This window comes from Gracilinanus agilis, chromosome 1 (assembly GCF_016433145.1).
Source record: "Gracilinanus agilis isolate LMUSP501 chromosome 1, AgileGrace, whole genome shotgun sequence".
NCBI classification, from domain to species: Eukaryota; Metazoa; Chordata; class Mammalia; order Didelphimorphia; family Didelphidae; genus Gracilinanus; species Gracilinanus agilis.
Window position 1 is genome coordinate 765001492 of NC_058130.1, and position 27494 is coordinate 765028985.

Consider the following 27494-nt stretch of genomic DNA (forward strand, 5'->3'; position numbering starts at 1 on the left):
AACTCTAGGTCTTCCCAGCTCCAAACCCAACATCCTTGGTGCCTCCATCTTTTACAGTATCCGTTTGATTTGGCTTTCCAGTCATTATTTGCTTAGGCTAACATTGAAATCAATCTGTATTCTCTATGTACACATTCATTTCCTATCAGTGGGGCAATGGTGCCGCATCGTGAACGACACAGACTCAAAATTTACCATGTGAAGGGTTCATGTATTGATAGGTAGATGGCCATGGAGGGCTACCAGGCTCTACTCTATAAGATAATCCTCTCTTGATTGGAAAAGTGACACAGTAAGGTTCACCTAAGAGGAAACGGAAGAACCTGAAGTTTCTTTTGTTAGATTGGATGGGTTCGACTCCAATCATCGTGCTTTCACGCTAGGGTCTGGGAAAAACTTTTGTGAAAGGACATGGGCTTTAGGAGGAGAAATAGGAAATCTGGAAGCCAAAATTATTTTTTCAATGGACCTACTTAACACTTTGGGGATATGACTTTGTGAAACCCTACCAAAATAAGGGTAGCGTGAACTCTTCAGCTATGGCTTGTTTTTCAAAGTCGATTGGTTGCCAATACGATATAGACGCTGCCTTCCTCAGGGTTGTGAGTATAAGGTCAGATATCCCAATAAGAGGAAAATTCATTATCTTTATCTTGATATCATTTTTATTCTTAAATTCCAATGGATTTCTGAAATGTAATGGTTAACACATTTGCCTTCCAGGTGAAAAGTCCCTGGCTCAACTCCGAATGGAAACATGTTTCTGAAAAAGTCATATTAGGGAGTTGGTAGATGTGAAAAATATACCAACTGTGGAGTCTAAGGACCTTAGTTCAAATCCCACTTCTGATGCTTACTGTCTGTGTGATTTAGGGATAGCCACTTAGCCTCCTTGGGTCCAAGTTTCCTTTTCTGTAAAAGGAGACCCCTGAGGTCTCTTCTAGTTCTGACTCTTAGATCTTGTGACTACATTGGAATGGGCAAGTCTCTTCACGGAAGTACCATTCTCAGTGCCAATCCTACTACATAGGATTATTCCGGCAGGTGTATGGAAGATGTATCGGAGAGAGGAAATACCAGAAGCCCAGAGCTCAATTAAGAGACAATTACAAAGGCTCAGTAAAAGGTGGCTCAGTAGATAAGGAGCCAGGCCTGGAGATAGGAGGTCCTGAGTTCAAATCTGATCTCTAACACTTCTTAGCTGTATGACCCTGGGCAAGTCATAAAGCTAATTGCCTGTTCCTTACCACCTTTTTGCCTTGGAAGAAACTATATCAATTCCAAGGAAGAAGGTAAGGTTCTTTTTAAAAATATATTTTTTATTTATTATTTTTTGGAAGGTAAGGTTCTTTTGAAAAAAGAGGCTACATGAAAAGTGATGAAGACCTGATATTAGGGGTTGGCCATGTTAGTGGTGACAAAGGAATGGATGCAAGAGGTAGTAGGGTGAAAGGTAGAATCTATAAGAATTGACTTGATATGATAGGTGAGCGACTAGGAAGGGAAGAGCACATTCGAACACCATGGCTAAAAACCTGGGAAGAGAAAAAATGGTGGTGCTCTTTAGCAGAAAGAGACAAAAAATAAGACAGGAGAATTTATGAATGGAAGATAACGAGTCAGGTTTTGAACATATTGCGTTTGAGACGTCCTTGGGGTTATCCAGGGGGAAATGTCCAAAAATCATTGGTGAAATGGGATTGGAGTATAGGGGAGGGATGAAAGTTTGAAGAATAGATCATAGCACCACAGGGTTGGGACTGGAAGGGACCTTAGAAGACAGTCCAATTCCATCATTTTAGAGAAGAGGAAATGGAGGCAGAGAGAGATGGCATGCCTCACCCAAGATCATACCAATAATTAAAGGACTGTGGTAGTATTTGAACCCAGGTCATTCATGTAGCCCAAAGCCAGTGTCTCTGCATTGTATTCTCTTCTCTGTGCATCTGCACCACGACCTTCAGTCATTAAGCTTTGTAGTTCAAACCATGGATGCCAATGAGATTTCCCAAGAGAGTATAGAGAAGGAGAAGGGACCAGGAATGAGTCATTGAGAAACCTTGTGGTTCAAGGGTGTGTTGATCCAGCAAAGGGGTCCGAGATAAGAATAATCAGACAGGTAGGAAGAGAACCACAAGAAAGCAATGTATACAGAAAGGGTTGACTCATCTTATTTTGATTATTTTCTTTGTTAAAGTAAATGAATTTTAGGCTAGGAAGGAAAATACAGAAAAGGCCAACAGAGAGTCCATACTAAAGGTAGCTATTAAGAGAGTAAGAATGCACCTTTGCCATCTGACCAAACTCGAAGCACTCCACAGTTGCCTTCATGGACATTGGAAGAAATTGTTCTCATTCACTCATTCCACCAGAGGAAGTCTTCCCATGCTTTGGGTAGACAAAGTCCTAACTAATGGGTTTGAGGCCTGTCAGTTGTCCTCAGCCTGGTTTAATCAATCTACCAAGATGGTTTACTGGGCTGTAGCTGCTGCTACACATGCTACAGTTTCTTGGAGCCGCAGTTGAGAGCTGGGTGACAGGTGGACACCAAAGGTGGAGGAGCATCCCTGAGAAGAGCTTGGCAGGGCCTCATACCAGAGGCATTGGTCCTCCCTGAACACCCCATACACCTACTACCTACTAAAGTAATGATAGGATTGAAATCTTGAGTGATATTTGAAAGACAGTGGAGCACGAATGAAAGAATTGGAGAAGGACAAATGTCCTGATTTTAAAAGAAAGGGAAGATAATAGAATCTGTAAACTATGGGCCAGGAAATTTGACTGTCAAAATTTTTAAGAGGGAATATTAAAAGACTGGTTAGCAAACATCTAGAAAAGGAAATGATGACTGCCAAGTGTCAAGACCAGATCATGCTAGAAGCAGCTCATTTCCTTTTTTGATCACGTTGCTAGATGAGTAGGTCAAGGGCACGGAGTAGCTATAGTTTCCCCGGATTATAGCTGAGCATTTGATATATTCTCTCCTGCTCTTCTCATCAAAGACGCAGAAAGGACTGGGTTAGTTGAAGGTAAAGGTAGATTGTTTCATAATTGGAAAAAGGCCAGACCCAAAGAGTAACTATTAATTTAATTGCTCTATATCAATTTGGAAGGAGGTCTCCGTTGGAGTGCCCCTCGTTGGTCCTATACTATTTTAACATTTTCACAAATCATTAGGATAAAAGCATAGGTAGTATGTTTATCAGAACTAAAGATAGCATAAAGCTAGGAGAGAGAACTAACACGCTGGATGAAAGTCAAAGTCTAGAAAGGTGTTAATAGGTTGGAACTTTGGATCAAATACAATCTGATGAAATTACATAGGACTAAATATAAAGTCTTAAACTAGGGTTCAAAAAATCAATTTTAGGGGCAGCTGGGTAGCTCAGTGGATTGAGAGTCAGGCCTAGAGATGGCAGGTCCTAGGTTCAAATCCGGCCTCAGACACTTCCCAGCTGTGTGACCCTGGGCAAGTCACTTGACCCCCATTGCCCACCCTTGCCACTCTTCCACCTAGGAGCCAATACACAGAAGTTAAGGGTTTAAAAAATCAATCAATAAATCAATCAATTTTAAATGTACAAGGTGAAGGAAGTATGACCAGGAGCAAGGAATTCGGTTTTGGACACACATAGTCTTTCATCTAAAAAATGTATTTGGGTGTTTCCATTGAATGCAAGTCTAATATTAAGTCCATTGCATGAAGATGGAAGCCCCCAAAGCTAACATGATCTTAGGCTGCCTGAATAGAGGGACCAAATACAAGAGCAGGGAGATGACTGTACTCTGTCCAGCACAGAACACATCTGGGCTACTGTGGTCAGTTCTGAGGATTACACTTTAGGAAGGACATGATTCATGTGGAGGACATCCAAAGGAGGGCACGATGAATACTGACACTCCTCGAGTTCATACCACATAAAGTTCATGCCAGTTTTTCACAACTGACGAGTGTGGCTTGGAGAAGAGTAGACTTGGTTATGGTGTGGAGTGAGTATAATAGCTCGTCTCCAGTATTTGAAGGGTTATTTTGTGGAAGAAGGATTAACCTTGTTCCTCTTATCCTCAGGTAATAAAACTAGAAGTACTGGGTAGAAATTGCAAAGCGCAGCATTTATGCTTGATATGTCCAATCATTGGAGCTGCCCCAAAGTAGAATGGGCTGCTTCAGGGAGTAGTGGACTTGCCCTAAATGGAGGTCACCCTGACAAACCAGATGACTACATGTTAAAGGTCTTGTAGAAGGGATTCCTTTACCAGACAAGGGTGAGATGGCCTCCAAGGTTTCCTTGAATTCTGTTTTTTTTTTTTTGTTTTTTAAAGCCTCACCTTCCGTCTTGGAATTAATACTGTGTATTGGCTGCAAGGCAGAAGAGTGGTAAGGGCTAAGTAATGGGTGGTCAAGTGACTTGCCCAGGGTCACACAGCCAGGAAATATCTGAGGCCAGATTTGAAACCTAGGACCTCCCGTCTCTAGGCTTGGCTCTTAATCCACTGAGCTATCCAGCTGCCCCCTGCTTCCTTGAATTCTTAAGATTCTATGAGTCTCTTGTCTCCTTCCCCTCATCTCAATGAATGCTCCAGTCTAGAACATTTTTCTTCAAATTTTAAGATCCCAGAAGAAGTGATCTTAAAAGTTAGAGTCAACTTGTAACTTTCTCCTATGCCAATTACATTTGACTCATTATATTATATATTATATATTACATATATATATTATATAATTTGGCTCATTATATTAAGTATTTGCTCTGTGAAGAACATTGGGCTAGCTCCTGAGGGAGATACACTATTTATTTATTTGTTTGTTTTTAAACCTTCACCTTCCATTTTGGAGTCAATACTGTGTATTGGCTCCAAGGCAGAAGAGTGGTAAGGGTAGGCAATGGGGGTCAAGTGACTTGCCCAGGGTCACATAGCTGGGAAATGTTTGGGGTCAGATTTGAACCTAGGACCTCCCGTCTCTAGGCCTGGCCCTCAACCCACTGAGCCCCCGAGATACACTATTTAGATAAATTCCAATTCACCAGATATTTTTAAAGCATTAAGCACTGTGCTAGGAGGCAAGGGGGGACTATTTAGAAGAGACCCAGGCCCAGCATTCATGGAATTTAGCATCTGGGATGGAGAGAGGAGACATATGTAAATGACTAAAATACATGATGTGGGTAGGGGACATCTAATTAACTAATGGCACAATTGCATTTATTGGAGGGAGTCCCCATGGCACACCAAATTTAAAGTCAGTGTAAACACCTTATAAACACCCCAATGAAGTATCTATCATTGCTACGTAAAGTCTGTTATTATCCGGAAGGAAACTGAGAAGTTTTCATGGAGAAGGTGATATTTGAATTGGGCTTTAATCCAGGGTCTATAGAGTCTATGGGCAGATTTCATGGGGTCCCTGAACTCAGATGGGGAGAAAATTATATTAAATTTTTTTCCATTAATCTATAAATGAAATTTATAATTTCCTTCAATTACTTAAAAACATTCTAAGAAGGAGCAGGGCCTTCACCAGACTTCACAAGGAGGCCATGACAAAACAAATGAAAAAGGTGAAGAACTCTTGGGTCGTCTAACCTCTAACACAGAGGGAGGAGTAATATAAGATAAATCCAAAAAAGTTGGAGTAGTCTTAGACTTTGGGAGACGATGAACACTGGGCAAAGGAGTAAGTAAGTCAGTAAGTGTCTGAGGTTAGATCTGAACTCAGGTCTTCCTCAATTCCAAATATAGGGCTGGATCCACTATGCTACCTAGTTAACTCAATATACCTTGTTGTAAAGATGAAGGCCAAAGAAGGGAAAAGCCGGCTGGTTGGTGTGGAAAGAACAAAGACAGCTGAAATCAGAAAGGAGAGTCACGCCTGTGCTTTATTTTGCTTCTTTCTGCTTTCTCTGCTTGGGAGAGTAACATTGGGCATGGAAGGCACAGGACAAAATAGGCTAACGGGAAGCCAATCCCCAAATTAAGGAAGATGCTAGGAAGAGAGGGCTACTGGTCCTGGAGGGACTTCAGACACCTGGGCAAGAAGGACAACATCCCCCAGGACTTCCTGAAGCAGCCCAAATGATTGCCAACTCATTATCACTTACCATCGAAAGGGAGTGCTGAAAGTTGGACTCAGAGGACCTAGATTCGAATTCCTGCTCTGCTCCTTACCTCTGTAAGCTGGGCGGGTCACCACATCTCTGAGCCTTAGTAACCACTTATTAAGAACTTTATCATCTATTCATTCACTGATGTGCAAAATGAGATCATTGGCTTGGAAGACTTTTAAGGGATTTTTTCCAGCTCTATGGTGTTGATCCTATGCCTGGGGAGGGGCAAATGTTGCCCAGGTTTTTTTTTTAAATCCTCACCTTCTGTCTTAGAATCAATGCTGTATATTGGTTCCAAGACAGAAGAGCGGTAAGGGCTAGACAGTGAGGGTTAAGTGACTTGCCCAGGGTCACATAGCTAGGAAGCATGATTCCTACAAGTTTTTATTTGTTTTTTAAACCCTCACCTTCTGTCTCAGAATCAATATTGTGTATTGGTTCCAAGGCAAAAGAGTAGTGTAAGGGCTAGGCAATGGGGGTTAGGTGACTTGTGCAGAGTCACACAGCTAAGAAGTGTCTGAGGTCAAATTTGAACCCAGGACCTGGCTCTCAATCCACTGAGCCACCCAGATGCCCTCCTCCCCATCCAGGTTTCTAAAGAAAAAAAGGGAATGGAGCCTGCCACCAATAGGGAAGTGATTTTTGATTTTGATTCCTGGCAAAACTCTAGATTATATCCATTAGAGAGATGATGAATGACCATTTAAGCAGGCAGTAATGTTGACATAGGATTAGCATGATTTTTTTTAAAAAATCAACAACAGATCATGCCAGAACAACTTTATTTCCTCTTTTTATTTTCAGGGCCACTAACCTGGCATATCTGGAGAATGTGGTCAATCGAGTTTACTGAGATTGATTTTATTTTATTTTTAAGTTTTATTGGTGCATTTGTTTTAGTACCACAGCCAGCCCTTCTTTTCATTTGACATCCCCACTGAATCTTCCCTTGTAATCAAGTAAAACATCTGAGCAAAATCAAGTGACCCAGCAAATCTAATCAGAAAACCTACTACATTCTGAATCTATAGTATTTCACCTCTTTACTGATAAGAGAAAGCTCTCGGGGACAAGTGCAGATCAGTACAGTTCATTAAAATTCAATGGTCTATTAAGGTTGTTTTAATTTATGGTATTACATGCAGCTGGGTGGCTCAGTGGATGGAGAGCCAGGCATAGAGAAGGGAGGTCCTGGGTTCAGATCTGGCCTCTGATACTTCCTGGCTGTGTGACCCTGGGCAAGTCACTTAACCCCCATTGCCTAGCCCTTACTGCTTTTCTGCTTTGGAACTACTACACAGCATTAATTCTAAGATGGAAGTTAAAGGTTTAAACAAATCTTATAGTATTATAGTCTTTGGGGAAACCATTCTTCTGCTGCTTAGTCTGTCCCTCAGATTAGTTGTATTTTTAGCAATGCAATTTGATCCTTCATCCTGTTCTTGTGGAAAGGATAGAGACATGGGGCAGGTGATAATATAACTGGATCTAGAAGGAACTGAATGGCAGGATCCAGAGAGTAATCATTTATGGTTCTATGAAAACATGGTAAAAGGTCTCCAGTGGAGTACGCCAAAGTCTGCAGCTTCGTCCTCTGTTATTTAACAGAGTTGTGTTATATTATGTTAACATGAAAAAACATCATCCATGACATGCTTTCACATTTTCTCATTATACTCAAATATTTTCATGGGCTAACATTGAATGACAAAAACAGGATCCAGGAGGATCAGGCAGAGCTAAAATATTGGGCTGAATGTAAAAAGATGAAATTTATTAGAGATAAATGTAAAATCTTACATTTAGGTTCATAAAAATCTCTGCCCAAGTCATTTAACCATGGAAAATTTTCCTAAAAAAATAAAAAAAAATCTCTGCCCAAACAAAGGGGAAAGAGGAATGACTGGACAACAACCCATCTGAAAAATATCTTGGTGCTGGATTTGCTGAATTATAAGCTCAATAGGATCGAACAGTGAGATATGGCAACGATTACTTTGCATCATTTTGTGAGATGATACAGTTGACAATCTTCTTTTACTTTTTTATTTTTTAAACTCATACCTTCCATCTTTGACTCAATACTGTGTATTGGTTCCCAGGCAGAAAAGCAGCAAGAGCTAGGAAATGGGGGTTTAAGTGACTTGTCCAGGGTCACACAGTTAGGAAGTGTCTGAGGTCAGATTTAAACCCAGGACTGCCAGTCTCCTGGCCTGGCTCTCAAAGCGCTGAGCCACGGCGCTGCCCCTGCTGACATTCTTTTGCCATACTGACCTTGGGCAGCATTAACAGGGGGGAGAGCTTCTAGGCACAGAAAGTGATAGTTTTGCTGTATTAGACACTATCTGGAGTATGACACTGAGGTCTTAAGAAGCGAATAACTGATAGAATATCCACAGAGGGGCAACCACGGTGATGAAGGACCATGAACTCATACCTCATTTAGATCAGTTGAAGGAAATGGGGATGTTTGGGCTCAGGAAGATTTGAGGTGGGGAAGAGAACAAGGTAGCTCTGCTCAAGTGTACAGAATGGCCGTCTTGTAGGGAAGGTATTCGATTTACTTATTTAATCCCAGAGGGCAAAAAAAAAAAAAAAAAAAAAAAGAGTGATGGGTCAAAGCTGCAAAGAGGCAAATTTAAGTTTGATGTAAGGAAAACTCCCTAACAATAAGAACTTTCCCAAAGTGTAATGGACGGGCCTCAAAATGTAGGGGCTTCCCCTTCCCTGGGGATGATTAATCAAAAGCCAGATGGCCACTTGTTGGTAATGTTGTAGAGGGGACTCTTTTGGGGATATGGATTGCATTAATTGGCTTCTTTTTTTTTTAATTTGAAAACCTTTATTTAATTAATTAATTTAGGACCCTTCCTCCCCCCCTCCCCCCATGGTTACATGATTAATTGGCTTCTGATGTTTCTTCCTTCTCCAAAATTCTATGATTTAATTCTAGTTCTAGTTCACTGTCCATTAGTAGGGCCATTCCAAGATAATATTTCTTTTCTAATAGACTAAGTCACTGGAATGCCCATCTGATAAGAAGTTACTTTCTACGTATGATGTATGTATGCTTCATCCACTTAGATTTTTCTCTGTGGATGGTTAAGCCCATTTCTTTCGGCTAGCTAGGGATCTCACTGAGGAGGCTCCAGTTTGAAGGAATCAGCTGAGCTTTACTGACAAGCAGGAACAGATAGAAAACATTACCGTCTAAAGGGAATCTTCAGCTCTGTGCTGGGCACCTTCATGACAGAATTAATACCATTACTCATTTTCTGTTCCTGCCCATTAGACTGTGCCATCCTTGGGGGTATGGTTTGTCTTTTGCCTTTCTTAGTAGCATCAGGGCTTGGCATAGTGTCTGGCATGTAGACAATTAATAAAAACTTGTGACTGACCGATAATCAAAGGATTGCTGAATATAGTTACATCCGATTGCATCTACTCAGGAAACTTATGATATTTCAGCACATATATGAAAAGTTCATCTTATTGGTAGTGGGACCTTTAAGATTGTTTTAGAAATTTTTTGGGGGGGGTAATCAATTAATAAATAAGCAAGTCCATGTATTTTCTGTACATTTTAATCAGCTGCATGACTATGTAGATGTAGTTTGCTATAGAAAAGTGGCTGTGGAAAACTGCCTGTTTCCTTGCCATATTTTCATCAAGGACACCTTCCATCCTTGTGTAGGTCATTCTCATATTTTATAGAGATGAAAAAATAGATATGTGGGTTGGTAGTCAGGTTCTTCCTCTTCACTTGTTTCTGAGTGTGATAACATCATTTATGATTTTTAGATACCTTGAAAATTGGTCCCTGAGTATCTTCAAAACCATGTCACCTCTAGCAGATTTCTTCTGTGTGTACTGATATGATTCAGAAATATACACGGGCCACATCTTGTTGGACTTTTTTTTTCTTTTCTTTTTTTTTAACCCTTGTACTTCGGTGTATTGTCTCATAGGTGGAAGATTGGTAAGGGTGGGCAATGGGGGTCAAGTGACTTGCCCAGGGTCACACAGCTGGGAAGTGGCTGAGGCCGGGTTTGAACCTAGGACCTCCTGTCTCTAGGCCCGGCTCTCACTCCACTGAGCTACCCAGCTGCCCCTGGACTTTTTTTTTTGTCAATCTACTAATAATAAAATGTGTTGCCTTTGGCCAGCATATTTCTCTGTTTGGCTAGAAGATAAAAGTGTTTGCTGGTTGATAGCCTCTGTCTTTATTAGAATCCTTATTTTGGCATGTGCTTTATGTTAAACTTTTAAAAGAAATTATAGGTGGCTCAGTGTATGGAGAGATACCTGGGTTCAACTATGGACTCCTACCACCTAACTGTGTAACCCTGGGTTGGTTACTTGACCCCGATTGCTTAGCCCTTACTGCTCTTCTTCCTTCTAATACATAGTACTGATTCTAAGATGGGAGGTAAAGGTTTGTTTTTTTAAAGAAATTATGATAATCAGAGCCATTCTATTCACTTACACTGTATTTGTTTTACACCCTCAAATTCCTAAAACTTACAAAATTTACCATTTTGCCCCTCTTTCCTTCTTCCTAAACTCTTGAAAATCTCATCATTTCCACTGGGTTTAACTATCATCTCTATGCAGGTGAATCCTAGACTATCTCTATCCTAAACTCTAGTATCACATTTTCAATGAGCTATTCCAGAAGGCATCTCAAACTCAGCAAATCCAAAACAAAACTCATTATGCTTCTTCTAAATTCACCCTTCTTCCATACTTCCCATTTTCTACCTAGAGCAGAGTATCTTCTCAGTGTCACCCTGTCTTGCCACCTTGGCATCATCCTCAGCTCCCCATCCTACCTCATCCCACACAACCGTTCAGTCTTAGAGACTCTACATCCAAAAATGCTCTCACTTTTGTCTCCTCTCTTCTACTCATATGGGCTACTACCCTAGTTCAGGTTCTCATCACTTCTTTTTTTAAAATCATTTTTTTACATTTTTAAACCCATAACTTCTGTGTATTGACTCCTAGGTGGAAGAGTGGTAAGGGTGGGCAATGGTGGTCAAGTGACTTGCCCAGGGTCACACAGCTGGGAGTATCTGAGGCCGGATTTGAACCTAGGACCTCCTGTCTCTATGCCTGACTCTCAATCCACTGAGCTTCCCAGCTATCCCTCTCATCACTTCTTGATTAGCCTATTGCAATAGCACTCTAAATGATTTCCCTCTCAAGTTTCTCTCCTCAAGTTTACATCAATCTGCTAAAGGGATATTCCTAAAGCACGGATTTGAATATTTCACTCCCCTGCTCAAGAAGGTTCAATGACTCCCTCTTGCTTTTATATTTTGTTAAGATATGGCTAATTTCATTTTTTAAAATCACCTGGTTCAGTTTGTGAAGATATGGTCAATTTCATTTTTGAAAAAAAACCACCTGATTCACTCTTGTTAAGGGATGGCCAATTTCATTTTTTTTAAACAAGTGGGCTAATAGGGTCAATTTCATTTTTTAAAATCACATGGTTCTGCATTTATATACACTGTACTGTGGTTCTTTTCTTGAATTATTGGAGAAGGCTCTAAGGAGGCCAAAACTGCTGCTCAGAGTGGGTGAGTTGATGACAACAGAGAACAGAGATAGTAGAGCTGCCCAACTCTTATCTTGATTCTGTCTCCTCTGCCAAAGAGATTGACCTTTGGACCATAAAGGACAGCGTTAAAATGGCTAAAAGGGAGCCAAGACCCAGGTTAAATAAGGAGGTATCAAGAGATTATGTAGTTGCCCTTGATAAGTTCAAGTCACCTGCCCCACAAACATTGGTACTGAAAGAACTGGTAGAAGCTGTGATGGCATTCTTTGAGATTGCGGAGAAGGAAAAAGCCAGTATAAGGCTGGGGAAAAGGCCCTGATTTAAGAAAAAAAGGAGCCTTCACATTAAAGTCCAATGAACTTGATATTGACTCTTGGCAAAATGCTAGTTTAAAGGGATAGTTGATGAACATCTAGAAAGGGAAGTAGATATTCCAGAGTCCACATAGTTTCATCAAGGTCATGGGATAGTAACAGGATCTTTTTTGATGGGGCCATTAAAGTTTTAGCTCAAGGAAATACTGTATATAGTTTATCTAGATTTTATTTTGTTTTCTTTTTTATGTATCATTAAATTTAAAAAAACCCAATTATTTCCTGATAGACCAGTTCCCCTCTGATTTCTTCTTTGCAACAAAGAAAATAAATTAAACAAAACTGGTCAAGAAAGCAACCATATCTCAGTGTTGGCAACATTTTGTACCTCCTATCTATTGAGGATAGGGAGTTGTGCTTTACCATCAAAGACCAAGATTGCTCATTGCAATTGATTAGAGTTCAGCAGCTTTTCACGAAATCCTTCCTTCCTTCCTTTTTTCCTTCCTCCTCCCATTCTTTCTCCCCTCATCTCTCTGTCTGTCTCTCTCCCTCTCTGTCTCTCTCCCTCTCTGTCTCTCTCCCTCTCTGTCTCTGTCTCTCTGTCTCTCTGTCTCTCTCTCTCTCTCTCCCTCTCTGTCTCCCTCTCTGTCTCTCTCTGTTTCTCTCTCTCTCTCTGTCTCTCTGTCTCTCTGTCTCTCCCCTTTCTTCAAACTCTTACCTTCTGTCTCAGAATTGATACTAAGTATAGATTATCAGATGAAGGGCAGAAGAGCACTAAAGGCTAGACAATTGGAGTTAAATATTTTGGCTGGGGTCTCATGGTTAGCAAGTGCTGGAGGCCACATTTGAACCCAGGACCTCCTGGTTCCAGGCTTGGCTCTCTACCACTGAGCTACATGGTTGCCCTTTGAAATGCTTTCTTGATTCTCTTTTCAACACTGTGCAATCATTTCATACAAGTCTTCCCATGTTCCTTAGAATTCCTGCTATTCGGTTTAAGAGTGCATTCGTACGTTGGCGACCTGTTCTTCAGTTTCTGGGCACTCCTTTTTGTTTACATTTTTTTTGCTATCACAAAAAGTATCCTACTATGATTTGGGTGCACGTATTTCCTAGATTTGGCAAAATAAAGTTCGTTTCCCCTTGTTTCCCAGTTCATCATGTTCTCCTTGTGGAAAAGATGGAGAGACATGCAAGGGCTTTCCTGATTGTTTTCTCTTCCTCAGCAATCACTTGGTGTTTATTTATTTACTTTTGTAGTATATTTTTATATACATACTAATCTATATAATGGGGTTCCCCCAATGGAATAGAGACTTCTTGAGTACTTCTTTTGTCTTTGTAACCACCAGTGCCTAACTACACAGTAGGTGCTTAATAAATGCTTGTTGTAATTGAGTTCAAGCAAAAAATACTATAATTTGGTAGATTCAGAAATGGGTGAATAACCAGACATGGCATACTGACTAACAGTTTGATATCAGTTTGGAAAGAAGTCTCCACTGGAGGGTCACAGGGATTTGGATAACTGAGTCAGGACATGAAACGCTGATTTTGATAGGCTAGAATATTGGAGGCCACATTTAGTAAGATGGAATTTAATATGGATTAATTTCAAGTCTTGATAGGCAGAACAATGGAATAGCTAGAGGTCTAGCCTTGAAGTCAGGAAAGGCCTGGATTCTAATGCCCACTAGTGAAAAGGTAAGCCACTTAAATTCTTAGTGCTCCAAGCAACTCTTTAAAACGAAATTGTGAGATGTAAATCAGGACTAGTAGAGCAAATTTCCCCCTTCGCTCCACAAAGGAGTTTTATTTGTGGGTTGTAAAGATCCACGTCATATGTACAAAATGGTGGGAAGCAGGACTACATACCAGGTTGTCTGAGAAAGACCTGGTTGTGGGGAGAGGTTTAGAGGACTTCAAGCTCAACGAGTCAACAACAGCTTTATATAGGAGGCAAGTAGGCTAATGGGTTCTCACACTGGCCTAGTGTCCAGGCCTAGCTGGAGAGGCTATTGTCCAGATCCACTCTATCCCAGGCAGCTCCCACCCGGAGAAGTATTCACTTCTGTGGGGCCCAGTTTAGTAAGGGCGCTCATGTCCAGAGTAGAGCAGCCAAAATGGTAGAGGATGTTGATTTAGAGCTCAATGAAGATTGATCTCTTGGTGAAATCAGGGAAGTGAAGCTGGTGCAGACAAGGCTTAGGTTTTGGTTAAGGAGCCATAAGAAGGATCTTCAAGTGTTTAAAGGTCTGTCCTATGAAAGGGGGATTAAACGTCCTGTTTGGCCTCAGAGGGAAGAAAAAGGAACAGCGGGAGGACAAAAATTCTTTGAGGAGAATCTCTCAGGATTCCTGATATCGAGCTCCTCGTTCATTATTTCCTTGTTTTAGTCTTTCCTCCAGGGATCTATCATCTTGATCTTTGGACAATAGATGGCTTTTGTTCAGGAAGGGGTTAAGGCCTATAACATTAGGGCTAATATTTTAGAAAAGGACTGCCAGCTTGAGTGCTTGGTTGTAGGTTTCTAGACCTGATTAGGGCTGTAAATGGGGCGGCAATAAAATTAAGAAAGGTTGTAAGAAGTAGAGGAGGAAGATGGAGAAGTCTTCACAGAAAGAACTGGCACCACGCACTGTCATCCAGCCTAGGGGAATTCTCCCAACTGCTACTGCTTACTTTTATTTCAAGAGCACTGTTGAGGGAACAAGCTGAGATGCCAGTGACTCGAGCTATCCTTTCATAGGGTGGAATCTGGAGGGCGCGTTGGAGGGTGGCCCACAACCTACCTTCTTGTGCACGACGGAGGAGCCGGAATTAATGATGCCTTCATCATCGTGTGTCATGCCCACTTCCAAGCTGCTCTCATCTAGGACTTCCTGCATGCTGTTGACACTGCTGCTCTGACTGCCCGTGCTCACAGACATGCTTGGAATGGAGTGGTTGCTGCCCAGGCTGTCCATATTTATGCTCAGGCTTGTCCCATGTTCACTGTCCTATAAAAATCGGGCATTGGGGTTAAAAGAAAAAAAAAAAAAACAGAAGAAGACTGGAGAGAAAAGTGACAATCCATTGACCGAGCTATTAAACCCACTCAATTCTGCAGTGCCAAGTGGATTTTCTGCCAAATCTGCAAAGATAAAACTTTTTATGTAGTGGCCTCACTGCCTCGCAATTTCCAGGCATCTCAGATCCACTTGTCTGTCTTCCCCAGGGGCTGCTGTGGACATGGGTCGTAAGGTTCCAAGAACTGCCGGTGGAGGGCTTTCCCCTTCCATGCTCAGCAGTCTTACTGATAGAAGCAAAGCAAATGAGGCCAGGTCTGTAGGAGGATGCCTATAAGGCCTACTGAAATGTCCCCCCCCCCCCCAGGAGGGTGGTGATGAGGCCTACAGGTCCTTCGGGACCCCTGAAGTGGCCTAAGAAGAGCCTTCAGGGACTAGACAATTATAATGACCAACAACAACAACAGTAACAACAGCTGCCATTTTTATGCTGCTATGAACTTTACAGAAGGCTTTACAAAGGTTATCTCAGGGGTAGCCAAGTGGCTCAGTGGATAGAAAGTCAGGCCTGGAGATAGGAGGTCTTGGTTTCAAATGTGGCCTCAGACCGTTTGTAGCTGTGTGACCCTGGGCAAGTCACTTAACCCCCATTGCCCAGCCCTTACTGCTCTTCTGTCTTGGAACCAAGACACAGTGTCAGGTCTAAGACAGAAGGTGAGGGTTCAAAAAAAGTTATCTCATTTGATCCTCACAATGACCATAGAAGATTGGTGGTGATGTTATCCACATTTTACATTTGAGAAAATTGAGGCAGATAGAGAGTAAGTGACTAACTAAGGATCACACAGTTAGCATGTGTCTGAGACTGGGTGTGAACTGAGATTTATAGTAGTCTTGTCTTTCTGTACCACAACCCTGGTGAATACACTTAGACCCATTTCAGATTCAGAAACTGAGGCATGCAGAGATAAAGTGACTTTCTAAGGGATGGTAAGGATCTGGGTCAAATCTTGACTCCATGTTCTTTGTTCTTTCCATTATAACAAATGCTTATCGAGTGAGTACAGATAATTTCATTTATGTGTTTGTCACTGAGTATATGGAACATAGAAAATACTTAGTTCATCCATTTATCTACCTGAGTCTCTCCTTCTCTCTATCAGAATCTATCTGTCTACCATGTATCTTTCTGTCCATCTATCATATTATCTGTCTTGTCTATCATTTATCTATCTATCATCTGTCTGTCTTATCCATATCTATATAGCTGCTCATTTTATATCAGTCTATCTTTCTGTCCATCCATCCTTCATTCATCTATTTATTCATCCATCCATCCATTATCTATTTATTCATTCATCCATCTATTCATCTATCCATCCATCATTTATCTATTTATTCATCCATCCATCCATTCATCTCTCCATCCATCTATCCATCCATCATCTATCTATTCATTCATCCATCCATCCATTCATCATCTATCTATTCATTCCTCCATCCATCATTCATCTCTCTATTTATTCATCCATCCATCCATCCATCCATCCATCCATCCATCCATCAATTCATCTATCCATCCATCCATCTGTCCATCCATCCATCCGCACTCTACACTGCTTAGTTAAACTCACGTTCCTCCTGTTTCTTAGACTCACCCCCATCCCAGCCCTGAGTCTCATCTTCCTTCTCCATGGCTTTGCCCACACTGCTCCCCAAGTCTGGCCCTTTGTTTCTTCATCTCCCTAGTTTCCTTCAAAGCTGAGCTTAAACACTCTCTCCTACCAAAAGAAGCCCTGCTGGCTGCTGGGGTCTCCCCTTCTCTTGAATTTATATTGTGCTTTTGTATTTCCCTCTGCTGGGGCTTGCTGCCTCCCCTGAGAGAATGTGGTTCCTTGCAGGTAGGGATGGTTTTAGTCTTTGTACTTATATTCCTAGAGCCTAACACACGCGACTCCTAATAGATGCTGGTTGATTGATGGCCTACTTTGTGTGAGATGTTGTGGGAGGCATTAAGATCAATAAGCAACAGCTACTTGCCATTTAGAATGTGTAGGAGCAGGATGACATGTACACAAACCAGGTACAATATGCTTTAGATCATTGTGCCTTGCCTAAAAGCATCTGAGGCTGGATTTGAACTCCGGTCTTTTTGATCCCTAGTCCAGCACTCTGTCCATTATGATTTTTCTTTAGATGTATTTTTTCTATGCTTCACTTAGGTCAGGGGCTCTCATTGGGTCATGGACTGCTTTTGGTAAAGTCTATTAAATGTATTTTAAAAATCACAAAGGATTAGAAAGGAAACCAATTAAACTGAAATATAGTTATTAATATATTTGTGTGTATGTAAATATATGTAGCTCTAAATTTATGTATTTCTATTTATATGTGTTTAGCTATTTAAGATGAATATTTATTTTAGATAAACATATTTCATGTAAAACACATTTATATGAATGAATATATTTTATATTTAAAATAAAAATATTTATATATATCTAGCTATTTAAAATAAATAAATAAGTAGTTTAAATAGTTTAAAGTTCCTAGTTTAATAAATTCTGCCTTACAATTCCAACAGTTTGCCTCCCTTCAGAATAATAATCCCAACTCCAGATTCATTATGTCATGGCCTTGTTGTGAAGATGAGGACACTGAGGTGGAGAGAAGCCAAGTGACTTGCCCAGGCCAGATTTGAACCTAAGCCCTCCTGACTCGAGGCCTGGCACTCTATCCACTGAGCCACTAACTGCCTTTTCTATATAGTCTTTTTAAAAAAATTTTTTAAATTAAAAAAAAAAAAAGCCCTTACCTTCCATCTTGGAGTCAATACACAGTATTGGCAGAAGAGTGGTAAGGGCTAGGCAATGGGGGTTAAATGACTTGCCCAGGGTCACAAAGCCAGGAAGTATCTGAGGTCAGATATGAACCCAGCACTTCCCCATCGCTGGGTCTTGCTCTCAGTCCACTGAGCCACCCAGCTGCCCACCCTGTGATGTGGAGTCACTGAGAAAGAAGCTAGTGACTTGCCCCAGGTTAGTATGTGTGAGATGTAGGACTTGAATCCAGGACTTCTTGATTTTGGCTGGCTATCTGTCCCTCTTCCATTTGGCTGAAATATACTGTTCATAGCAGACATTTACTAAAAGTCCATGTGAACTGAACTACAACCAATAGCAATGGAAGACCACTTGCAAGTAGGGTTGTTGTAAAGATCAATGCAAATCATTTTGCAAACTTTAGAGCACTTAAAAAATATTAGCAATGATGGGTGATGACGATGGACCAAATGGCCTCTAAGGTCCCTTCCAGTTCTAAAGCCATGACCCAACGGGTGGCTGCTGATGTAAAAGTCTCACGTTCTTTTATGTTAAAGAGGAAGACCAAGATGGGTTCACTCTCCCTTTGGAAGGGAGAAAGCTTTTCATCATTGCTGATGTTGAAAATAAATTAGACACGTGCAAATCAGAGACGGTCTCTTCTCCTGCTCCATCCCACGACTAGCCAAAGCTCTGCACCCTCCTCCCTACCCCGCCGAGGCTGAACCTACTTCTTCCTCCTCCTGGGACTCGTTCAAAGGCCCATTCCGTGTCTCTTGGAAAAGGATTTTCTTCATTTTCCGATACTGTAGGTTATCCAGCTCACGAACCGCATCCTTTGTCCTCTGTATGAGGTCGATGAGGACCCGTAGAGGCCGATCCCGGCGTACGAAGTCATGCTGAATGAAGGATAAAAAGAAGCAGGGATGGGTGGCCACAGATCGTTTGTACATCTCTCTAAGTGCGTAGAGAATAAATACAGTTCCTTAGGGCAGTTGTATGGGGTTTTACGGATAGATGTTATCTCCCACCCAGCATGCAAAAAGCAACCAAAATGATAGAAGACCTCCTAGAAGTAGGATTGTTATTAGAGAAAAACAAACTGGAATTCAGTATTTGTTTTGGATAATGCCACATAATGCTATCAGATGAGGTTTTCTCTGGGACAATTTGACTACGTCAATTCTTTTGTTCACAACCTTCAAATGGACCCATTCTTCTTCTTCTTTTTTTTTAAACTCTTAACTTCTGTGCATTGGCTCCTTGGTGGAAGAGTGGTAAGGGTGGGCAATGGGGGTCAAGTGACTTGCCCAGGGTCACACAGCTGGGAAGTGTCTGAGGCTGTCTCTAGGTCTGGCTCTCAATCCACTGAGCTACCCAGCTGCCCCCTCTGAGTTACCCAGCTGCCCCTGGGACCCATTCTTGAAGGCCTGATGAAAATGCCCACTTCCCCATGAAGTAGTCGATTAAGAAATGTATGCTGACTCACCAAGAGGAGGTTAGCTCTTCCTTCCATAGAACCACTATCAATAATTTGTTTGCTAGCTATCATTATCATTATTATTTTAAAAAAAAATCATTACTTCTCTCCTAGAATCAATACTGTGTATTAGTTCCAAGGCAGAAGAGCAGTAAGGGCTAGGCAGTGGGGGTTAAGTGACTTACCCAGGGTCACCCAGCTAGCAAGAGTCTGAGGCCAAATTTGAACCCAGGGCTTTTTATTTCTTAGGTCTGGCTTTCAATCCACCGAGTCACCTAACTGCCCCCTCATTCCTATGTGTTAGACACTGTGCTAAAGGCTTGAGATTCAAAAAGAGGCAAAAGACAATTTCTGCCCTCAAGGAGCTTATAGTCTAACGGGGAGAATTCACATGGAAACAATTTTGGTACAGACAATAATAATGAGGATGACTAACATTTATAGAGTGGCTGCTGGGGTAAGCACTTTATAGCCACAACAAGTCGTGCGTGTGTGTGTGTGTGTGTGTGTGTGTGTGTGTGTGTGTGTGTGTGCTGTTATGATCCCTATTTTATAGATGATGAAATTGAGACAAACACAAGCTAAATGCCATAGCCAAGGTGATGGCAGTATCTGGCCTGAATCTGAATTCGGCTGAGTCTTCTTGACTTCAGGCCCGACGTTCTGGGTCAGTTTTTGGATGCCCACCAGAGCAGAGCCTCCCTGAGGACAGCTTGCTGCCTTCCTCATGTCTCTTCTAGGATGGCTCCCAGAGTACTTCAAGCATGGTAGGGGATCAAAAAAAATCAGTGTAATTGGTCTGAACGTTCAAGAAATGAAAACACCAAACTAAGCACTTCAACCAGAAGTCTACATGCCACCAATAGACAGAGGGGAAGAAGTCATTATGGCACGCTACATTTATTTGATGGCACCGAGAGAGAGAGAGAGAGAGAGAGAGAGAGAAAGAGAGAGAGAGAGAGAAAGAGAGAGAGAGAGAGAGAGAGAGAGAGAGAGAGAGAGAGAGAGAGAGGAAGAGAGAGAGAGTTGTATAAGAGCCCCTGTTAATAATTCTTGCTTTCCAAGGCCAGTGGCTTCAGAGTAAAAATAGATGAGATGCAGGAAGCTACCCAGAGATAAAATGGGTCAGTAAAAGTTAGCTTTAGGGTGTGGAAAGCTGAAGAGGCAATGGACACAGTAGAGTACTAAGTGGGAAGCCTTAATATGTGTCATAAAAAGAATCCATCAGTTCTATAGTCATGACTTTGGGTGTCAATGGATTCACTGACTCTACTGTATCTTCACAAAGGAAACAGAAGGGCTTCTGGGCCACACAAGGAAGGCTTTCCCAACCTCCCTTAATGTCGGTTCCCTCCATCTATCGATTATCTCCAATTTATCCTGTCTGAAGCTTCTCTTTACATAATTGTTTGCATGTTGACTCTCCCATTAGACTATAAGCTCCTTGAAGGCAGGGGCTGTCTTTTGCCTGTTTGTGTATCCCCTGCCCTTAGCACGGTGTCTGATGAACAGGAAGCACTTAATAAATGTTTATTAAATGAATAGCATCAGTGAAGGAACCAGGAAAATAAACATATCAGCAAGTGGTAGTGGGATCAGGAAAGCAAATGAAGGACTGCAGGGCGAAGGGTTCGGTATATCCAGGGACACAGATGTGCTCACAGGCCATTCCCATCTCTGAAGACAGATATAGATTCTGACTCTCACATTTAATCAGAAGGCCAATAATAGGCCAGAATTAAAAGATATTTTGGGAGTAAATGGCTATTTTTCTCCAAAAATGACAACATACAGTTTTTGTTTCTGATATATAGAAGTAGGAGATGGCCATAAGCATGGTTGAAAATGCCTTGGGCTAAGTGGGAAAGCCGTTTTTTTTTTTTTTAAAAAAAACAAACCTTACCTTCTGTCTTATTATCAATTCTAAGACAGAAGAACAAAAAGGACTAGGCAATCAAAGATAAATGACTTGCCCAGGGTCACATAGCTAGGCAGTGTTTGAGGCCAGATTTGAACCTAAGACTTCCTGACTTCAGACCTGGTACACTATCTACTCTGCTACCTAACTTAAGGCAAAAATTATATAGCAGGATTATTATTTTTTTTCTTCAGTAGTACTTTAACTAACAAAGTAAAATATAGAAAGTTGGTTTCTGAATTACCATGGAAAATAGATAAAACCAAGAGTTGGTGTAATCAATAAGCACTTATCAAGCGCCTACTATGAGCCAATCATCGTGCCAAACCCTAAGAGGTGGTAAGAGACCTTTCATTTTTAATAAGCCTAAAGATTTGTGTTTCCATCAGCACGGATAACCATTCTACCAATGACATTCAAACCCTTTTGGGCCCAAGAAGAGAATTTAATGAGTTTTTTTTTAAAATTTTTTTTTTAAACCCTTATCTTCCGTCTTGGAGACAATACTGTGTATTGGCTCCAAGGCAGAAGAGTGGTAAGGGTAGGCAATGGGGGTCAAGTGACTTGCCCAGGGTCACACAGCTAGGAAGTGTCTGAGGCCGGATTTGAACCTAGGACCTCCCATCTCTAGGCCTGGCTCTCAATCCACTGAGCTACCTAGCTGCCCCCAATGAGTTTCTTTTCTTTCCTCTCCACCACTCCCAAATCTTGCCTGGCATCCAACTTTTTAGAGACATGCCTCTCTCAGTGGAGTTATGTCACTTCTTAAGATCATGGTCCATTGCTAAATTTGGACCCCCAAACTCTCCAGCTGTAGTAGGACCTGCTGCAGTTTGTGTGCCACCTGGAGAGTTTTTAAAAAACTTGGGCCATCTCTATCTCATGATGAAGTCTATTCTGGAAAGGATTTTAGAGCTATCCTCTACAAGCCACTAGACTGTATACACCCTTTGATACAAAAAATGGGAAAGAAGTGATATTCTAGACATATTGAGGCAAAGATGGGACTGAAAGCCCTAAGAACAGGTTAGCTGAAAAAAAAAGAAAAATGAGGAGCTGGTTAATAATTACACCCCATTAAACTGTAATTTCCTATAATAGATTAATGTGATCTAGACATTTGCTCTAAATGGATTGACTCTTGCCTCATTGTACAGTAATTCTCTTATACTCACTTTTTAAAGTCTTATTTTTATTCTGCACTTAAGAAACACCAAAGGAAATGGGTATTTCTATATATATACAGTAGAAGAGAAAAAGTGGATTGAATAAGAACCCGAAGCTCTTCATTATACGTAGGTTTTTTTCCCTTTTAAATACAATGAGCTCAGGTGATAACTTTCAAAGCTATCCTGCTAATCTGTGATTCTTTCTGGTCTTCCTTCCAGTTCTCTTCTCTGCAATTTAAAAAAAGATGCCTCAGTGATGGTTCTTTTCTTGCTTTTGCTACCCTATCTCTACCTTCCAAAAACCAAGGAAAAAAAGAAAAAAGAAAAACCATGCATGCATAGTCAGACAAAGAAATTCCCACACTGTCAAAGATGCATCTACCTGAATCTACCACCACTCTATCAAGAGATGGGTAACATACTTCTTAAGTGGTCCTCTAGAATTCCAGTGGGTCAGGGAATCAATCAGAGTCCTCAAATCTTTCTGAGTTGTTTTTCCTACCATCCTTTCCTACCCATCTTTTGAAGACCAATCTGAACACCCCTCTTCCACGAAGGCTTTCCTAATTTCTCTGGTTTGTAACAACCTTCCTCCTGAAATGGACATAGAACTTTGTTTACCCAGTAGCACAAAATCTGGAGTAAGAATGGACATCAGTAGTCACTGGGTGCAACTCAAACCTGAGAAGGAATCCCTTCTTCAACAGACCCAACAAGTGGTCATCCAGCCTTTGCTTGAAGACCTCCAAGAAAAGGAAATCAGCCATCTCCCAAGGCAGCCCATTCCACTTTGGGTTAGCTCTAATTGTTAGGAAAAGCTGGTTCAGATGGACCTCTTTAGAGCTTTCCTTCATTGCTTCTGGGTCTGTTCTCTAATCCCTCTCTCACAAAATTGTTGTTATGGACTCACAAGTCTTCTCTCCTTTAGGCTAAACATCCTCAGTTTCTCCAAACAGTCCTCAGTCCTCATATGGCAAGGACATAGAGTCCTTCATTATACTTGTTGCTCTACATTGGACATTTTTTTTAGCTTATCAACTACCCTTTTAACATGTGATCTCCAGAATTTAAGATGACCAGATGTGGGCTTGCCAGGGCAAAGGAAAACAGAACTACCACTTCCCTATTTTGGGTACAGTATATCTGCCTCTCTTAATGTAGCCCAAGATTGCATTAGTGTATTTTGGCTGCCATACTGGTGGCTTATATTTAGCTTTCAGCCCATGAAAGCTTCTATTGCTATCACCCACTGTGCTGTATTTCCTAGCTTGGGGACATTAGAAAACTTTTTAATCATGTTATATCTGCTTTGATTCAAGACACTGCTCAATACATTGAATAACACAGAACTATGCACAATTCTCTGGGATGCTCCCCATGGCACCTCCTTCCAGGGCTACACAGAACTCTTTCTTAATGACTACTCTTTGGGTCTAGCCATTCACCCAGTTCAGAATCCATATAATTATACAACCTCATAGCCCACATTTCTGACTCTTTTCCCAGAACAGCATGAATTATATGATCAAGTACTTAGCTAACGTATAGATAGACTATACTTATAGCACCCTTCTGGGTTTGTTAACTCTCTCAAAAAAGGGAAAAAAAAGATCAGGGTCACACAGTTAGGAAGTATCTGAGGCCAGATTTTAATCCAGGACCTCTTGACTCCTGGATTGGCTCTAAATTTACTGAGCCACTTTGTGGTGGCAAAAAACTGGAAAAAAGGGTATTCCCTTCAAGTGGGGGATGGCTGAACAAATTGTGGTATCTGTTCGTGCTCAAAGGAATAATGAACTGGAGGAATTCCATGTGAACTGGAAAGACCTCCAGGAATTGATACAGAGTGAAAGGAGCAGAACCAGAACCTTGTACACAGAGACTGATACACTGTGGTAAAATCGAATGTAATGGACTTCTGTACTAGCAGCAATGCAATGATCCAGGACAAAAGCACGCTATCCACAATCAGAGGAAGAACTGTGGAAGTAGAAACACAGAAGAAAAACAACTGCCTGATCACATGAGTGGATGGGGATATAATTAGGGATACTGACTCAAAGGGAACACCTTAATGCGAATATTGGAAATAGGTCTTGATCAATGACACATGGAAAACCCAGTGGAATTGTGTGTGAACTATGGAAGGGGGTGGGAGGAGGTGGGGATAGAACATGAATTCTATAACCATGGAGAAATGTTATAAATTAATAAATTAAATAAAAATTTAAAAAATTTACTGAGCCACCTCGTTGCCCCTGAGTGATCTCTCTTCTTGAAAAAGTCATCCTAATTCTTTGTGATCATTGCTTCCTTATCAAGATATTCACTAGCCATCTCTTTAATAGCATGTTCTAGAATCAAAGTCAAGTTCACTGAACTATAGTTTGCGGGATTACATTTGTTGCCCTCCCCCCTTTTTTTTTTTTGAAGATAAAGACATTTGCTCTTTTCTTAGCCCTATGGTCTTTTTCCTATTCTCCATGATCTTAGAATTATAACTATCTGTTGTCTGTGGTTTAGCAGTCCCAGCTACCAGTTCTTCCACTGACTGAAGATGTAATTCAATTGAGCTTGATGAATGAATTCACAAAGGCCAGAGAGTACATTCTCTTACTATCTCCGTACTGCTTTGGGGTATCATCTCTCTGCTTACTATTTTTATCTAGTCATTTCTAGTTTTTCTTGGCAGAATCACCCCCCCCCAAAGAATTGAAAGAGCTCAATCTTTGATTGTTACTTTATAATCCCATTCACCCCAAGCAGCGTTCCTAATTCTTCTTTGAGTTGAGACACTTCCTAGCAGCTCTCAGTTTCCCTGACTTTCTCTAGCGCTCAGCTCAAATATTTCCTTCTGCTCATGATTCTTCATGGTTCCCTCAGTGGCCCTTAGCTTGATTTCTTGGCCTCTGCTTTTTATGTATCTTGCATATTCCTGCATATATTCCTTGCATATGTTATTTGCATGCGGACTCTCCCATTATATTGTGAATTCTTTGAGGGCAAGGATCAAACTTTTGCCTCTCAGCATCCTCAGCTAACTTAGCAGAGGTACCCGGGACCTAGTAAGTACCTGACTAAGGTGTATCAAAGGAAATGGCCACTGATGCTACTCATGAAGGGCATAAAATAGAGCCAATCTACCTTTGCTGAAGCTTCTTTGGGGTGTAGAGGTGACCGTGTGCTCTTGACAGCTATGCCAGTGGAGAAAAGACTCCAGAAGGGCCCACCAAGTTTGAGAAGGACTTTGGATAAGGGTCTGGTGATGGATTGTGTTGTCTGGAAATAGCCTAGTTTTCAGGGGTTCATCACTCACTGACCGTGAGGAAATGATTTTTTGACAGTCTATAAAGGGGTTGTAATCTCTGTCATTAAAGAGAATATCACTGAAGAAATCATGGCTCTTGTTAGTATTTTGAAGGGAGTACAACCACCACAATGCTAAGTTTTTTGGATAATACTTTTAAGTACCTGATTAATGTTCTGGATTCTTAAAAAGTCTTTCGGCCGCGATGAAGTAGCGCAAAGTTTTGCAGAGCAATAAAAAGTTGTGGGGAGCTTATTAACAAACACCAGACTCTTTGAGTGATGATTTTTACCCCCAAGGACTCTTGCCCATATCATAAGCAAAAATCATTACATTGCCAAAACAGAGCCTCCACAGCCTAAGGCTGGCGGCCCATGCATCCGGTGACTTTGCTCTAAGTTAGGAGACGGTCATTCTGCCGAGGTGAGTGTTCATGGGTATGACTTATGATCCGCCCCTCCTCAGATACAAACATGAAAATTACCCGCAATAGGTCCACTGACGTTGGCCTTTCCTGAGGTATTTTCTGTAAGCAGTAATCGACAAATCCCCTAAAGGAGTCTGTCCTGTGGATACAAATACAGGAAAACCAATCAATCCATGAAAAAAAAAAAAGAAAATCTGGAATTAAAAAGTATATTGGATTAGCATCAATATCGTGGGACTAGAGGGCTTACATATCAACTACTTGAACCTCCTCATTTTACAGACAAGGGAATTGAGGCCTAGAAAGGGAAGTGACTTGCCCAAGATCATACAAGGAGTCAGCGACAAACCCAAATCCTATGCTCTTTTCATGATATCACATTCTCCTTTTTCATCCAAGTGAAGTTTTAGAGTTTGGAGGAAAAAAAGGTCTTTTTGTTTTGTTTTGGAGAGCAAATTCAGTACCTGCTCACAGATTAAAGGGATTTCGCTTTTGGATGCTGCTGGAACTTGTGATCTCATCCAGGTAGGTTCTTTCCCCAGGAATGCAAAGATAAATCTATCCTAGGACATGCTATGCACACAGGACCAAAAAGCCTGAGAAAGGATTGGAACTAAAGTCATCTTTGGCAGGGAGAGTGACACAGAGGCCTCGTAGCTCTCCATCTCACTCCTTTTATATAAATCTTCCCTAATGGGTAATGGATTTTGAGCTCAATAATGATAATAACAAGAGCTACGTTTTAATACTCTTTTCAAGTCAACAAAGTACTTTACATTTGCTCTCATTTTATTCTTTTTTTTTAAACCCTTAACTTCTGTGTATTGGCTCCTAGGTGGAAGAGTGGTAAGGGTGGGCAATGGGGGTCAAGTGACTTGCCCAGGGTCACACAGCTGGGAAGTGTCTGAGGCCAGATTTGAACCTAGGACCTCTCTCTCAATCCACTGAGCTACCCAGCTGCCCCTATATTCGCTCTCATTTTAACACAAAGACTCAGATTCAAAGAGTACCTCTGACCTATAATGACTATGGTCTTGGGCAAGGCACTGAACCTCTCCGAGACTCTGAGCCGAAGAGAAGGCACTGATTTGTCTGCATTTAGGTTGTGACACCCTCAAAATACCTGACCGTCTGACTTCTCACAAAGTGGACTTTGGTGGCACTAACCTGTCAAACAACTATTTACAAAGTGTGGAAGGGGACCCGTGGAAACAGGGAGTCTCGGGGAAATCCAACGAAGAAAAGGCAACACAAAAAACGGGGGGCCTTACCATTCTTTCGACTGTAACACCGGGGAATCGTTCTGGGCTATGTGATATAAGGCACTCATTGCGTTCATGTTGAAAAGGGGGGGCTTCCGTTCCGCTGGA

At 41.4% G+C, this 27494-nt stretch overlaps 1 protein-coding gene across 1 annotated transcript in view; it reads right to left on the bottom strand.

Moving 5' to 3' along the window:
* The window catches only part of TAOK3 (TAO kinase 3), a 149554-nt gene that overhangs the window by 80214 nt on the left and 41846 nt on the right, over positions 1 to 27494 (bottom strand). Inside the window, exons 10-13 of the mRNA XM_044685447.1 lie at positions 27396 to 27489; positions 26182 to 26263; positions 18555 to 18722; positions 14786 to 14992 (exon numbers count right to left, since the gene is read on the bottom strand). Coding sequence (XP_044541382.1) covers positions 14786 to 14992; positions 18555 to 18722; positions 26182 to 26263; positions 27396 to 27489 — 551 coding nt within the window. The remainder of the gene's footprint in view (positions 1 to 14785; positions 14993 to 18554; positions 18723 to 26181; positions 26264 to 27395; positions 27490 to 27494) is intronic.